Source organism: Papilio machaon, chromosome 6 (genome assembly GCF_912999745.1).
Source record: "Papilio machaon chromosome 6, ilPapMach1.1, whole genome shotgun sequence".
Lineage (NCBI taxonomy): Eukaryota > Metazoa > Arthropoda > Insecta > Lepidoptera > Papilionidae > Papilio > Papilio machaon.
The window spans coordinates 8,935,145-8,951,158 of NC_059991.1; the positions used below are offsets into that span (position 1 = coordinate 8,935,145).

Consider the following 16,014-nt stretch of genomic DNA (forward strand, 5'->3'; position numbering starts at 1 on the left):
ATTTAAATTATTTAAATGAAGGCGGATGAGTTTACTTCGTGTTGAATTACATTAGAATTCGTCTGTTATATACGTAATACATTTCGACAACGATCTGGAATGTTTGGGATTAATAATTTCATTTGGTTTAGTATTTATATAAATCACATTGAAAATATTAAAAAGAAAAATGGTTATCGAAAGTAAATTTGTGTGGTTAACATTCCAAAGGAAGATTCTACGTAACATAGATGAACTCTTAATAAATAAGAGTTGACACTTTTTCATTGTAATTCTGTACGAAGATGAGTTTTAATCAATTTAAGACATAATCAAATATTAGCTTGAGTCATCGGACTCACGTGTGACAATATAACGTATTCGAAACTTTACAAAAAGACAGACAAATACTTTGATGGTGCCAATAACGCGTATGACGTTTATGAAAACGTAATATTGCCACATGACAAAATGCACAACATCCGTAATGTAGCAACTGTCAGATTGTCTATGGTTAAAATGGCGCGACTTTTGACGTTGATTTTTTGTAAACAGTTGCTACATAAGGCTTGGTGCATGTACTACGTTATATTTAGATTTTCTGATAGTGTTAGCATTATATAATTATTATAATATAATTATCTCATATTGTTAGCTAAAAAATAAGTTTAAAAAGTATTTAGGTGTGAGATTAGTGTTGCTCTGCATTTGCTGTACATAAGATGGCAAACACGAAATTTATAAATATCTTGAGTATATTTAAACGTTACTGGTAAATGCTACTGGTTTTCGATGTATTTTGCTTAAATATACGTTTCAGTGAAGGAATGCACTTTTGAGGTTATATTTTTTTTACTCAGCAACACTATGTATGTAAGTTGTTTTTTTTTGTATTATAACGGCACCTTTTATCGGTTTTCGTTTATAGATGTTTATAAATATTATTTAAAAAGCTGTGATTAAAATTTGTTTATACTAATATATTTAATCTGTTTGATTTGTACTCTTGTCACTGTCCTTAAATTGTTTAGTGAAGTTTTTTTGTATAAATCAGATTAAATTAAAAGAAATAAAGAAATTTGGCTATAACAAAGTCTTAGTTTATCTCAAGTAAACAAAATGTTATTAAGTTAAATAACATTAGTTTTACTTTTACATAAAGCTAATCTTTAAATATATGTGATAAAAACAAAAATTATTGTTTGGTTCATACAAATTTGCAAGTAATCTATATATTTCTTTTTTTTTTTACTTTTTAATTAGATACTTTTATATGCATCGGTGCGTTCTTAACACTTGGCTGTATGTAACATATTTATCCTTTTTTTTTTTTCTACGATAAAGACACAAATAATTATATAGTGGTGATGAAAAATTATTAAATTGTGTTAAAAAACGTATTTCTTTTTTATTTTCCTTTGTATCCTTAAACTTGTGTCACATGTAAGGCTGGAATAATTGATTTGACAAGAATGTAGTGACCGATCAAAATTTTTAGTCGCTCAATTTATAAAAGAAATTGGTCTGTATTAAATGAAAACTACATTTCAATAGAACTATTTAATAAAAACTTGTATAACATATTAAAAAATTATATTAAATAGGAAACATAATACATTGTAATTTTAAATATTAAATTAATACATAATTCAAACTTTAATGTCATTCATTTTGAATTAAAATGTTTTGTAAAATAAACATTTTGAAAAAATTATTAACGCTATATAATATTAAAAACTATATTAAAATACACATATTTTTAGAGCAATCTAATATAAAAACTATGGAATATGAACCAGTCTGTTCTGTTATTTAGTCCATTAGTCTTAATCTTACTAATATTATAAAAGCTAATATTTGGATGTATGGATGGATTTGTATCTCGGAAATGGATCAACGGGTCTTGATGAAATTTGACCTATATGTAGAACATAACATGTCTGGAAGAACACATAGTCATTGGTTACTTAAAGAGTACAATAATTTTTTAATTCAGCGCGGACGGTGTCGCGGGTGACAGCTGGTTTTTTTATTTTATTTAATAGTATACATGCATTTGCACAACTGCGAAAATGGTTGAAACGGATTCCTAAAGATATTTACTCCATAACTGGGGCTTAGTATTTATTAAAATTCCTCAGAAAAAAGTGAAAAATAAAAATTTCTTTTGAGAAATAGAAGCATAGGTTCTTGTATTAAACATCTATAGTACCATAATTTTAAGTCTCACTTTAATTTACTTTTCACCATTGAAATATGTAAAACTAGCTTTTACCCGCGACTCCGTCCGCGCGGAATAAAAAATAGAAAACGGGGTAAAAATTATCCTATGTCCGTTTCCTGGTTCTAAGCTACCTGCCCACCAATTTTCAGTCAAATCGATTCAGCCGTTCTTGAGTTATAAATAGTGTAACTAACACGACTTTCTTTTATATATATAGATAAAAAGTTGTGAGAATTTGAATTTTCAATGTTAAAAGTATGGATGCTACAATCATCACGCACTATAATAATACAATTTATAAAAATGATCTCACAAGTCTTTGTCAATATTAGTGTGAGATTTTTATTGTGATAGACGCTGTACAAATAATAATTTTTTTTGTCCATAACGTAACAATCATGATAGTCACAAATAATGCGAGGTCCACTAATTATATTTTGATACGGAATTTTAGATATATTTTATTTTTTACTGTATTTTATGTATTTAAAAAAACGATTAACGAAGTTAAATTTTCGATTAACTATGCCCACCTGTACACGTTTACAAGAAGGCACTGACACATAATTCTAAAACCTAGATGATTACATTCATACACCAATTTCCATAAAATAAATACACTAAAATAAAATAAGAGTTTCAGATTCATTTTGCGGAGCAGCTACATTACCATTTAACATTATGTCAACAGGCGCTTGCACAATTGGAGTTTCATCCAATACTTTGATTTCGTTCTGAACATCTTTTCTAGACTGTTCGTAAGCTGTCTCCAATTTAATCAACCTTTCCTCTTGTAGTTCCAACTTCCGGGTTAGTAAATCGAGCTTGGCCAATATAGATTTAAGTAGGACAGTTTGTCCGTCATCTGTTTGAGAGTTTTGCAGGTTCCCTTGCTCCTGACTACTCGTGATAGAAGTGACGGAGGAACTTCTAGAAGTTTTGCTCTGGACGGCGGGCGGAAGAGATGTACTATGACGCTGGTACATTTCGGAGCTTTTGAACTGTTCGATTTCGTCAGCTTCGAGCAAGGCGAATATTGTTTTGTCTACGTCATTAGCTACAGCGCTGTCGAGAACCACCTTCAACTTTTCAGTATACAGCTTCTGGTTTGCTGGTTTTAAGCTCTCAATGAGGTTGTTCTTCGAATTCCAGAAGTAGGGTATGTTCTTCTGTTTGAGAGCGTCGTGAAAGTCTTGCAGCATGGTGGTGAAGAGGAAGCTTAGATTTTTCTGCCAGAATTGTTTATTTTCTTTCTCCACTTTCCAGAGGAACAACGTCTTGATGTAGTAGCTGGCGATGGCCTTCATCTTCAGTGCGGTGCGTAGCTTCTTCATCTAAAATAAATTATGTTTATTTCATTGAATTTAAACGAGACCAATGTAATAAGTCGCTAAGCGGCACATACCAGCCTAAGGACCTTCTTGAGGTGGTGGCACTCCTTGATGAGGTCCCGCTCGTGGTCCTGGAAGGAGAGGCGCCAGCAGCGGCCGCGTGCGGCGCCGCTCACCTCCTTGTTGGGCTTTGGCACCACCAGCCAGTCCCGGCACGAGGACCCCACCTTCTCTATTGTTCTATCATCAAAGTTTCGAAATTTATAAGTATTAAGTAGTGGTTTTTATTTTAAACTAGCTTTTACCCGCGACTCCGTCCACGCGGAATAAAAAATAGGAAACGGGGTAAAAATTATCCTATGTCCGTTTCCTGGTTCTAAGCTACCTGCCCACCAATTTTCAGTCAGATCGATTCAGCCGTTCTTGAGTTATAAATAGTGTAACTAACACGACTTTCTTTTATATATATAGATGTAATAAAATTTAATCATCAAATAATCTCAAAATTAATCAATTTTTTACCAACAAAAAAGTAAGAAAATCTATCCAACAAGAAAGAGTTTATGCTTGGAAATATAAAGTTTTGTGTTAAAAATATGTTTGTACAAGGTTTAATAAAACTATACAATATATGATAGACATTTCCTGTTATAAACTGGTAATACCCTGCTGTTGTGTGTATTCAGGAAGTAGCTATCTAATGAATGTGCATAATGAAGTGAATGTGTGTGTGAATTTTGCATGAATGGTCCGGCTCGACCAGTTAAATACCTCAACCAAATAGAAGACAGGCAGAAGTAATTCAATGTTTCGTCTGATGAGTGTGTGTTCTGGAGGTCTAATGTTAGTCCTCTTCCCATCATTTTCTTATAAGGGATGGGAAGAGAAGGTAGATTTTTCAGAGGAGACACATGTCCCCTCCTGTATCGATCATCTGCAAACGCAGCAAAGCTATGGGCAAATCACTTCGATATTTTAGCGAATTCAAGTGGCAGCTTGCTTGTTTGCCATCATTTGCTAAATAACATTTTTATATTCACTTAACTAATATATAATTATCTTATCTCTATATCATTATTGTAATTTAAATACGTAATTAAATTAATATTGGTTGAGAAAATCCTCAATGTTCAAACATTAACATTTTTTATTGTCTTTTGGGTACCATATAAAGGTACGTAATAAATAAGTATATGTTAACATGCCAATTCAGTTTATCTGTATTGTGTTAATAATAATTAACTGGCCATTGTATCGTAGAGTTACTTAACAATAGAGGGATTTATGATAAACATTTAAAATGACCAACATTACTGACCATGTAAAAGCAGTATTTCATTAGTACCATATAAAAGTATTGCAGGACCCACCTGTAGCCCTTAGGCCATCTTGGAAGCCTGAACCTGATGACGGGCACCAAGTCTACATCTAGTTTGAATTCCTCATCATTTCCTTCATTTCTTATGTATAGAGTATATGCAGGTCCAGACTCCTTATACGTCATTAGATATGTGGTGCCATTGACGGTCGCTCGACCATCCATTTCATTAAGAGCCTTTTGCACTATTCCGTGCATCCAGCTCCTGAATTTGTTCTGCAAGAGGTACTTGTCAGTGTCCCTCCAATCTCTGGTCACTTTGTGGCACTGCTCCCACTCTTTCTGTTTGTCTAGGTTGTCGAAGGCGCTTATTATCTTTAGCCGAACAAAGCCCGGCTGGTCGCACTCTATAATGATATCCTCATAGTTGATAGGCAGCCGGATCACTATGTCCATGTCAAACTCATCCATTTTAGTAGCTTTAGTTCCATCATAGACGCTACCACCATACATGACCTTGGCAAAAAAAAAAAAAACCATTAATAGTAACTATAGTAATATAGTTTAGGACAGAGACGGTAAACAATGGCACAAGGCACAATTGTGTGAAAAATGAGGTAAATGCAATCCCTATGCTTTCAAAATTGTATGTTGGGATGTATATAATCTGTTTCAACATGTCATAAAAAGGCATATTAATATGTAAAGGTTCGCCCTAGTATCCCTATCTCGTAGTAAATATAGTATGTTAAAGAATTCAATTTCAGTAGATAACCCACTTGTCACTATCTAAACTATTATAATAAGAAATTACAATGAATGGGAGTGGCCATTTTTCTTTTTACACTATATTTGAAATTACACCTATAAATAACATAAATTTTTTTTTTTATAATTTTTAAACAATTTCACACACTAATTATCTTATTATATGGAAAGGAATAAAAATCTTATTTTAAATATTTTAATCTTATTTTAAATATTTTAAAAACATTACCTGGTTACCGTATTTTTTAAAGAAGTTGCATTGTTCACCCATCTTCTGTTTTATTTGTTCAAAAACACTTTTAAAGACCTCCTGAGCCCGGCTGAAGTCATCATCTTTGATGGCAATAAACTGCTTAAATACCTCTTCCAAGTAAACATCCAAGTTTTTCTTCTTAACTGACATCTCTAACAAAATTATAAAAGATAATTATTATAATGTTATTAGATATAACATGTTAGAAAAATTATGATTATTACCTTTAGATCCTACAAGCTAAAAGTATGCCCTAATTAATTACTTGAATATTCACATTGACGATACATTAATAATGTTAAACTGGACGTACCTGTTGATCTTTACGTAAAACTTTTATTTTATTTTATAAATTAATTAATGTTATCCATTAGCTCATATGCTCGCGACAATACGTTTGTTGCATAAGTTTTAACTGTTAGCGCAGAACAATCACAGGGTACAGAATGTTAACGGAATAACCGCCAAGTTTAGTACCTAGTTTTGAGAATTCTGAGAATTCTTAATCTGAGATTATGGAGATTATATAAAACTTAAAAAAAGGCAATCCCTACCCATAGACTTTGACAATCGAGGCATAGACCAAAGAGTAAGTAACTACTTCGTAGTCTCAGATGAAGAATTATATAGATATGGCATGCGCGTTCACCCGTAAGGGACAGATAGAGAGTACTATAGACTATACCTATATATATGTAAAAGGATTGGGGTTACCAGTTATTTATTTTATCCCGAAAGTGAATAATTACGATATAATTTAATATATACCAATTTATATATTCCCAATTATATTGTAATTAATAATTGTAATAAATATAAAAAACAATGCGTAATTTTTGTTTATGTGACTAAGATTAGGTAAACAGATTTTTTAGTTATACTTAGTCAGGTCATAAATTCTGTCACATGTTTAATATAAAATAATTGAAACAAGTTTATTCATTATGTGACCATTTATATACCAAAATGAACTTAACAAAACATAGATTCTTATGACACTAAAGTTTATTCAAAATGACCTCCGTGATTTTGAATACAGGCCTTCAATCTGCGCGGCCAGTTGTTATCGCAGCACGAACGAGGTCCATGTCAATATCGGCGGCTGCCTTAATCTAGGATGTCTTGAGTGACTCCAAAAAAAGAATTTCCCGATATTTTTTTCCCGCGTACCGCTTCAACAAAGCGCGGCATCTCTTCAGTCTTAGGTCCATTAGACCAGCATTCAAACGATGTCCTGTTTTTCTTCGATATGCACGAAGCCCTAAGTCTTCTTAAAAAGCTACAAAAAACATACCAATATTAAAGTCATATAATTTTAAATTATTCTGTATATCATTACAGTGAACACTATATGTAAAACTACTTAATATTTAACTATTTTGATTGTACTTTCTAAGAAATTAAGTAACCGATTTCGATAAAATTTACATGGGATAAATTAAAAAATATACTCTTTAAAATCAACGGGATAAGAAAGTATCAATAAAAAACACAGCATATACCAGAATTAAAAACTACTCCTTTTTAAATCTGTTGAAAATAGTATAAAAAATGTGAATTGTTTCATTTATATACATTACAAATACTATACTTTATTTCCCCTAAATTCAGGGTAATTTTTACAACTAGATTGTGGTATTATTTTTACGGGTAATAACCAACCATTTTGAAAAGAAGTTTAATATGGCCGCTTGTTTCCCAGATCCACAGTATATTATTTGACACAAATGACATCTGCGTTTGGGCGCATAATGTTCGAAAAATACGATTTTATTTTAGCTGATTTTACACGTATTTTAACATATTAGTTATTACAAAGACTGTAAAGAACAACTATTTTGTATTTTCTTCCTTATTTTGTATGAATACATTTGAATAGGTGTGTAGTTACAATACTTACGAGTGAAAGGTTATGTTTTCCTCTTTTCGCTCACTACGGCTTTTACATCCAACAATACAGCAGTATACCATGTTTTATAAACTTTACCTAACTAAAACTGAAATATCAAAATATTTTTACACAATTACAGCGACTAAGTACTCACAATTTTCGAAAAATAACACGAATGTCAAACTTTGTTAGGGACAACCTAGGTTGTTTGTAGGGGACAACCTTTGTTCCAAACAAACCCCAAAGCCTGGTACGCAGAAAGGGACAGAAGATAGTTATCCCTGTCTTTGTCACGTCACAGGAATTGGGTATAACTGTATCTCTCTCACTCACGGTATTATTATTACCGTGTCATAGACTTGCTTAAAAAAGGCAATCCCTACCCATAGACTTTGACAATCGAGGCATAGACCAAAGAGTAAGTAACTACTTCGTAGTAAGAGTCGGGACTATATAACAATTAACTATTAACAATTTTTATTTTCTCCTATAATTCTTAATCTGAGATTTTCTCAATTTGCACGGTAAATACTTGCCAGAATACAAATGTTTTACTTAAATTTTCTGACGCACGAAAAAAACATGAATACCAACATAAAGAGCTGAATAGTGAAGTGAAGTGCACTGATCATCGATATCTTGATATCTATTTCGAAATTTTGCAATATAATCCCTTTTTTCGCCAATTTTCCGTACTGAACGAAAACCGCATATCTCGTATTTCAGAAATCGTTTTCTAGTTGGCATTTCATATAAAATTATTAAGAACTAAAGCTAAAAATACAATTTTCAATTAAAACTAAAAATTAGAAATTTTAAATTATTTAGTGACAAGCTTGGACGAAATAAATTTTGACGAGGGCCTTCAAGTCAAATATGTCAGTTGTGATAGAAAAAGAACGCGTGATGATCGAGTGAGAAGAATTGCGGTCATGAAAACGCCGCCAAACTCATACAAAACATTTTTGTTGATTGTTCGAAGTTTCGCTAGCCTGGCATAGACTATTAATTTTTTGAAGATCTGTCAAACGTGGGTGGCAAACGATAAGAGAGGCTCTGCAGAGAAAAATAGGAAGGCAATGAATAAACGAGATATTTATATTTCATTCGCGACCCTGTGGGCATAAATGAAACTAAATTATGATAGCTCACTAGCGTCCTGCTGGCAATGTCAAAAATCATTTTTGATTTTCTTACTGTTGCTGTTGTGTTATGTTTTTTCTTTTAGCCCTCAGATGAAGAATTATATAGATATGACACGCGCGTTCACCCGTAAGGGACAGATAGAGAGTACTATAGACTATACCTATATATAAGTAAAAGGATTGGGGTTACCAGTTATTTGTTTTGTCCCGAAAATGAATAATTACGATATAATTTAATATAGACCAATTTATATATTCCCAATTAAATTGTAATTAATAAACGTAATAAATAAAAAAAACAATGCGTAATTTTTGTTTATGTGACTAAGATTACGTAAACAGATTTTTTTAGTAATACTTAGTCAGGTCATAAATTCTGTAACATGTTTAATATAAAATAATTGAAACAAGTTTATTCATTATGTGACCATTTATATACCAAAATGAAGTTAACAAAACATAGATTCTTATGACACTAAAGTTTATTCAAAATGACATCCGTGATTTTGAATACAGGCCTTCAATCTGCTCGGCCAGTCGTCTATCACAGCACGAACGAGGTCCATGTCAATATCGGCGGCTGCCTTAATCAAGGATGTCTTGAGTGACTCCAAAAAAAGAATTTCCCGCGTACCGCTTCAACAAAGCGCGGCATCTCTTCAGTCATAGGTCCATTAGACGAGCATTCAAACGATGTCCTATTTTTCTTCGATATGCACGAAGCCCTAAGTCTTCATAAAAAGCTACAAAAAACATACCAATATTATAGTCATATAATTTTAAATTACTCTGTATATCATTACAGTGAACACTACATGTAAAACTACTTAATATTAAACTATTTTGATTGTAATTTCTAAGAAACAAAATTTACATGGGACAAATTAAAAAGCATACTCTTTAAAATCAACGGGATAAGAAAGTATCAAATATTTAAAAACACAGCATATACCAGAATTAAAAACTCCTTTTGAAATCTGTTGAAAATAGTACAAAAAATGTGAATTGTTTCATTTATATACATTATACATACTATAATTTATTTCCCCTAAATTCAGGGTAATTTTTACAACAAGATGGTGGTATTATTTTTACGGGTAATAACCAACCAATTTGAAAAGTAGTTTAATATGGCCGCTTGTTTCCCAGATCTACAGTATATTATTTGACACAAATGACATCTGCGTTTGGGCGCATAATGTTCGAAAAATACTATTTTATTTTAGCTGATTTTACCCGTATTTTAACATATTAGTTATTACAAAGACTGTAAAGAACAACTAGTTTGTACTTTCTTCCTTATTTTGTATGAATACATGTGAATAGGTGCGTAGTTTCAGTACTTACGAGTGAAAGGTTATGTTTTTCTCTTTTCGCTCACTACGGCTTTTACAACCGACAATACAGCAATATACCATGTTTTATAAACTTTACCTTACTAAAACTGTAATATCAAAATATTTTTGCACAATTACAGCCACTAAGTACTCACAATTTTCGAAAAATAGCACGAATGTCAAACTTTGTTAGGGACAACCTAGGTTGTTTGTAGGGGACAACCTTTGTTCCAAACAAACCCCAAAGCCTGGTACGCAGAAAGGGACAGAAGATTGTTATCCCTGTCTTTGTCACGTCACAGGAATTGGGTATAACTGTATCTCTCTCACTCACGGTATTATTATTACCGTGTCATAGACTTGTTTTAGCCCATTTTATATGCGTATGTCGGTTTTATATTTTATACATATTTTCTGACAGAACTAACCGCGATAGTAGCGCCTCTCACCACGACAGATATCCTTGTTTGACTACCTTGGCTTGTACGTTTTATGATGATTAGTTTGACAATTCGGTAGGGATGGGTTCGATAAAATCGGTTCCAAATTTTGTCGATGTTCGATGGTTGTTTAACTTGGAGTCGACCGTCAGCGCTAGAATGACGAAAATCAAATATGCACAAAATACCACAGAGTATAATCTATCCATTTATAGAAGTCAGTGAGTTTTGTCTAGAAGTTCTTAATTATTTCCACAAATAGTAGAAGTACAATGACAGTTCGCCGTCAGTCTTTTAAGGGTCTGTCAAATATTGTTTTTTTACTACATATTTGATGATTCTATTTGTATTAAATATGAAATGCGTTGAATAGTCACCATTTCACATTATGGATTTCCCCTCAAAGGTAAATACCCTTAACTAAAAGATATGACGTCGATGGTGCATTCTGGATGTAAACATGTCAAACTTTGGTGACGGTAAAGACCCAGAGCTCCATCATAGGGTTTGAAGTAGCTCACTGTTTTTTTATGTTACATCAGTTTTCTTACCACCTTCTGGATTGTGGCTGTGCCATTATATTTTATTATGTGTGTAGCCATTTTATTTTATCATGACATGTATCACACAACTTTATACATTTTAGTTTTTCACCAGCAGCGTGGATTTAACAAAAGCAAGCTCCAATTAATGACGCCATTATGACTGTGTACAAAATAGTCATCCACGATAAAAATTAGAATCCATTCACAGTAAAGGGTAGATGGCAGACCGCGACAATCCAGCGGTGCCGTTCGCGGCGGGCTTCGTGCTGGGCGCCTTGGTTACTGTCCTCGGCTACAAGCTGTTCTCCAGATGTCCGCCCGGGCAGACACACCAGGTCGGCGCTAAGGTCAAGTGCACCTGCAAGAAGGGAAGTAAAGAAGAGGTATGAGGCAATCCTACAAAATAAGATGAGGCCTGTAGTCTTTGTTGGGGGCTTTTACGAAAAAAATGTATATTTGTCGTAGAAATCATCTGCACAAACCTTACGACATTTGGTGACTATAATTGCCATTTTTACCACCTACTATTTTTATTAATCTTTTTTTTTTTTTTTTGAAGTTAGATTAATGGATTTTTTTGCTTTAGTGCAAGATGCACTGCATACGCGGTGACCACAAATGTTCCTGAACTTCATGACACGCAGTAAAGATGAAGAAATAATCCGCCTGTCTCTGTGTTCTGCCAAATTCTGTCACTTATCTGTCAATACTTGAACAATATCTGTCAAATTAAAATGTGTTCGTGAAAACTGTTTTATTACATCCTTTAACAATGAATAATGGGTAAAGACATAAATTTCGACAATTAATTAAACAAAACTCTACTGTTCCACTATGTGCGATTGGTAAGTGTTGAATAGATGCACTTCACTGCGGTTCACTTTAATGTTTGATACGATTGCTAAAGCTATGTTTACAAGTAAATCTAGTTTGATGATACGACTGATGGCGGGGTACGAATACCCAAAACATTACGTAGCGGGCTATACAGGGTCTAGATTACATCCTGTTCAGATTAGAGTTTTAAAATCGAATCTCTTGTAATCCACACGAGTGTCGATTTTACAAATCTTAACATAAAACCTTTTAAGCGGCTGGATATTTTTATTTCTGTCTACTTTTTAGCCGACTTCTTTAAGTACGCGTTTGCGAATTTCTTCGATAAAAAAATATACGATATACTTTTGTAATAGATTTTGTTCCCCCTATTTTGTCTATGATACTCCCGCAGTGTTGCCGTTATTTTTGGGATTCCCGGATCTGTTGTAGACTGTAGTACTACAGTAGTACTGAGAAGCTATTAAGAGCTTTATTTGGAATTTAATAAACGGTTAGATTGTTTGAGGTCTCGGAGCCATTCATTTGTAAGGGTTTCTTGCGTTTTTTATTGTTTGCCAGTGCCGAGGAACAACAGCGGCAAGCGGAGAAACAAGCGGAACAGAGTGGGTCTCGGAGGCGCAGCACGGCGGGGGGCGCTAGTGCGCCGGTTGATGGGACGGCTTGCTACGCTGAGGAGCGGAGTGGCTGCCGGTTCTTCACGTGCGGGCTGTGGGCGGGCGGCGCGGCCGGCGCGGGCGGCTGGCTGCCCTACGCCGGCTCCGCGCTGCTGCTCGCCCTCATGGCCTACATGTTGCGCAACGTGGGTAATCTACTTAGAGCGTCTAAAACAGTAGGTTCCAGAGCGAAGAAAAGCTTTCAATGCGACTATAATAAATAAGGCTACAGGTGCAAACTTTGTGGCTCTACGTAAATCATATCGTCTATTTTGAACTTATAGTTTTTAAAAAATATGTCATCAGTTATTTTTCTATTCCAATTTTTAATACTACTACTTTTGCATCAAATAAGTACACTACTTCGAAATAATGAGAATTGTGTTCTTCATTAAATGACAACTCTGATGAAAATTGGCATCCATCAATTTTTTTCTTGAAATTTGTTATTTCCTGTGGTGCCGCCATGATTGCTGATTGCCCCAGTGGAAAGGGGCTTAACCCATATCGTGGTGGCTTAAATAAAACACTTGCTGTTAAGAAATAATTTTATTAAATTAAAAATGTAAATGTTTCACATCTAGATTTAGAAGAACACGTGATCACATTTCCTTATACAAAGTTCACAATACTCGAAGACGATTTATTTTGAGTCGACAAAGGTTTGTGTGTCATCGGTTCATTGGAACACATTTAGTTTTTTTTCACGTTCTATTTTGTTTCTTTCTCTTCAAAGCAAAACATCGCTTTTGAATAGATCTGAAAAATAAAATGTTCATATTTATGGAGACTATAGACAAACAAAATAAGTATAATGTTTATTAAATGTAGATTTTACTTTATTTTGGTCGCGTCGTCAGCGACCGGAGCTAGTATCGAATATCTTGTGCATGAGGTATTAACCACACTGCTGCGACATTTCTTCTTCAACTTGTGACACCACTATTTGATACCCGCCATCGTACACCTCCGCCAGATATTGCGTGGACACTACGAAGTTCATAAGGACCATACATTGGGAATAATCGGTATATATATTAAGGACGCTGTGTCCCGATGAGCACGGTGACAAGAGTACTAGATATATAAACCAGTGATTCCAAATGCAACCCTCATGAATATTATAGGGTACACGGAAGAGCCGGCTAAAGTTGTTTACGACAGTAAGAATCAAATTGGGGGGTCACAAATTGAAAAAGAAATGTACCAGCAGAGGGTTCAACGAAAACAGTAAACTTTTAAAAAGATCACTGTGCTATTTTGCGGAAAGACGGAGCAGGTTAAAAGAACACGGTAGAAGAAGACTGCGGTATATGACATGAACTAGTATTGAATATCTTGTGCATGCGGCAGTGATACGCGGCCTGCACAAGATACCCGACACCAGCACACGTCTGTTTCTTTCTTCAACGTCTTGTGTGTGTTCATTCTTCTATTTCGAGCTGTTTAAAAATTTGTACAGATTACAAGACAAATGAAAAATAGATAAAACAAAAGAACTAATAGATAAAATTTTGATAGATACATACCTCCAGTTTATTTTATCTTCCAAAATGTGGTGAGACAACGTTGTGAAGATGCGGAGCGTGTTGCTGAGCAATGGCCGCCGATGCTCCTCCTTTTTTGGGCTTACTGCTGCTGCTTAACAAAATAAAATAAATGTTAACTAAGACATAAACAAGTCGAGTCTACTTAACCAACAAAGTGATCATCAGCGCCAATGGACATTCATCACCTTATGATTTGCAGATGTTTCGCCGGCCTTTAAAAAATAGATACTCTCACTTCTTGAAGGACTCACTGTCGTACTGGTTTATGAATTATTTGACAGGAAAATCATACTTTTTTGTTCTTCAAGCCTTGAATGACAACTTTATCTTCTGGATTCGAATGATGCTGTTAAGCAACGACAACTTTTTTTGCTATAGTAGATGTTACGTCATAGCAAAAAATATTGTAGATGCAAATGGGTAATTGTGGAAAAGTTTCGGCCATTCAGTCAGTTTATAAAGTGGCAAGTAACGTGTACTCTATCGTATATCGTTCAAAAACAACGTCACAATGTGCTTTCCTCAGTGAAGTCCATAATTCTGTCCGTTTCGGTAAGTAGAGGTCAGGTGTGAGAGACATGAACTAGTATGGAATATCTTGTGCATGCGGCAGTGACACGCGGCCTGCACAAGATACCCGACACCAGCACACGTCTGTGGTCTTCATATCCTTTTCTTCTCCTTCCTTGATCCTTTTATCTTGAAATTAAACTTTGATGTTCCAGTATTAATAACATCAAAATTAATAAATCTATGTCGTAGCTTCTATAATTCAAATTATAAAATAAAACACTAAATTATTAACATTAATATAAGTAACTTTTAAATGAATAGGTTACTTACATGAAATATTGCGTAGAGGATGTTTAGAGCTCTTGGATAGCGGACTGTATGAAAGGCTGGTTAACTGCCGTCTTGAATCCCGATGAAAATTCCGGTCAAGGTTCATTCGGAAAGGTCGTCTGTTGCCGATGGGGTCCGAGGTGGCGAGTGTCGTCGCCGTCGAGCGCTGTCCGCTCGTTCGCGTCGCCGGTCGTAACGCCGGTCGTGACGTCGCGGCGTCAGGCTTGCCATGTCTCAACAGAGGACACAAAGCTGCAAGTAGGTCGCGTACTTTAGCTATACAGGCAGCTCCATATATAAGTTTACATTTACAAACATAAGAAATTTGTTGTCCTTCAGTTTCCAAAATATGTAGTATTTATGTATCACTCCATATGCTTCCTACTTTGGATAATACTACATTTGTTTCCGACAACGAATACATGTTTTTGTCACTGATATTTGCTTACGTATTTTGGAAATTAAAACACTATGCAAATGTCGAAAGTTTTACATTTATGCAGCTGATTGTACCACTACCAGTGGATGTAATAAACGCAAATTAGCAACAGGGTCCATTTTTATCCTCTTCTTTGAAGACTCGTAGCAATAACTTGCATCAGTTCGCGAGCTGTCGTCAGCCGCTGATAACGACAGGAACTAGTATTGAATATCTTGTGCATGCGGCAATGATACGCGGCCTGCACAAGATACCCGACACCAGCTCCGGTCTGGGTTCCCTCACGCCATCATTGTCACCTGGATATAATTTTCATACTGTATTATTTGACAAAATGCAAACAAGTAACAAAAAAACTCGTGTAATAAAAGTGACTAAAGCAAAGTAAGCATATTATAAAGATATTAAAGATGTCGTTTGACACGTACCTATAAGGCACCAAAAGACAGACCCCTTGT

General features: G+C 34.5%; 2 protein-coding genes and 1 long non-coding RNA gene across 4 annotated transcripts; 2 read left to right on the forward strand and 1 right to left on the reverse strand.

The window, feature by feature from the left end:
* Positions 1–2,425: 2,425 nt before the first annotated feature.
* Positions 2,426–6,382, reverse strand: LOC106709852 (cyclic GMP-AMP synthase). 2 transcript variants are annotated; one of them, XM_045678293.1, is made up of 6 exons: positions 6,187–6,382; positions 5,850–6,025; positions 4,905–5,368; positions 4,306–4,485; positions 3,609–3,774; positions 2,426–3,537 (listed from the first exon to the last, which is right to left on the reverse strand). In XM_045678293.1, exons 2-6 carry the CDS (start codon positions 6,021–6,023, stop codon positions 2,824–2,826), a joined length of 1,698 nt encoding a protein of 565 aa, XP_045534249.1. In that variant the 5' UTR covers positions 6,024–6,025; positions 6,187–6,382; the 3' UTR covers positions 2,426–2,823. The 2 variants fall into 2 exon arrangements, with proteins under 2 accessions (XP_045534249.1, XP_045534250.1); XM_045678294.1 differs by lacking the exon at positions 4,306–4,485 and having other exon boundaries at positions 6,187–6,379.
* A 4,577-nt stretch (positions 6,383–10,959) lies between these two features.
* LOC106709906 lies at positions 10,960–11,976 on the forward strand. Its single transcript, XR_006756143.1, has 3 exons — positions 10,960–11,092; positions 11,440–11,614; positions 11,818–11,976. It is a non-coding gene; the product is annotated as an uncharacterized LOC106709906 (long non-coding RNA).
* Positions 11,977–11,987: 11 nt separating this feature from the next.
* Positions 11,988–13,201, forward strand: LOC106709905. Its single transcript, XM_014501823.2, has 2 exons — positions 11,988–12,076; positions 12,630–13,201. The coding sequence occupies exons 1-2, from the start codon at positions 12,066–12,068 to the stop codon at positions 12,946–12,948; spliced, it is 330 nt and encodes a 109-aa protein (XP_014357309.2). The 5' UTR covers positions 11,988–12,065; the 3' UTR covers positions 12,949–13,201.
* The last annotated feature ends 2,813 nt before the right edge of the window (positions 13,202–16,014 follow it).

Excerpts from the sequence above, each read along its gene's own strand:
- LOC106709852 (XM_045678293.1), bottom strand. The coding sequence starts at position 6,023 with ATGTCAGTTAAGAAGAAAAACTTGGATGTTTACTTGGAAGAGGTATTT. Across the intron at positions 4,486-4,904 it reads AGATGGCCTAAGGGCTACAG|CTTTGCTGCGTTTGCAGATG; the intron begins GTGGGTCCTGCA and ends ATTTGCCCATAG. Across the intron at positions 3,775-4,305 it reads CTGTCTTCTATTTGGTTGAG|AACAATAGAGAAGGTGGGGT; the intron begins GTATTTAACTGG and ends CTTTGATGATAG.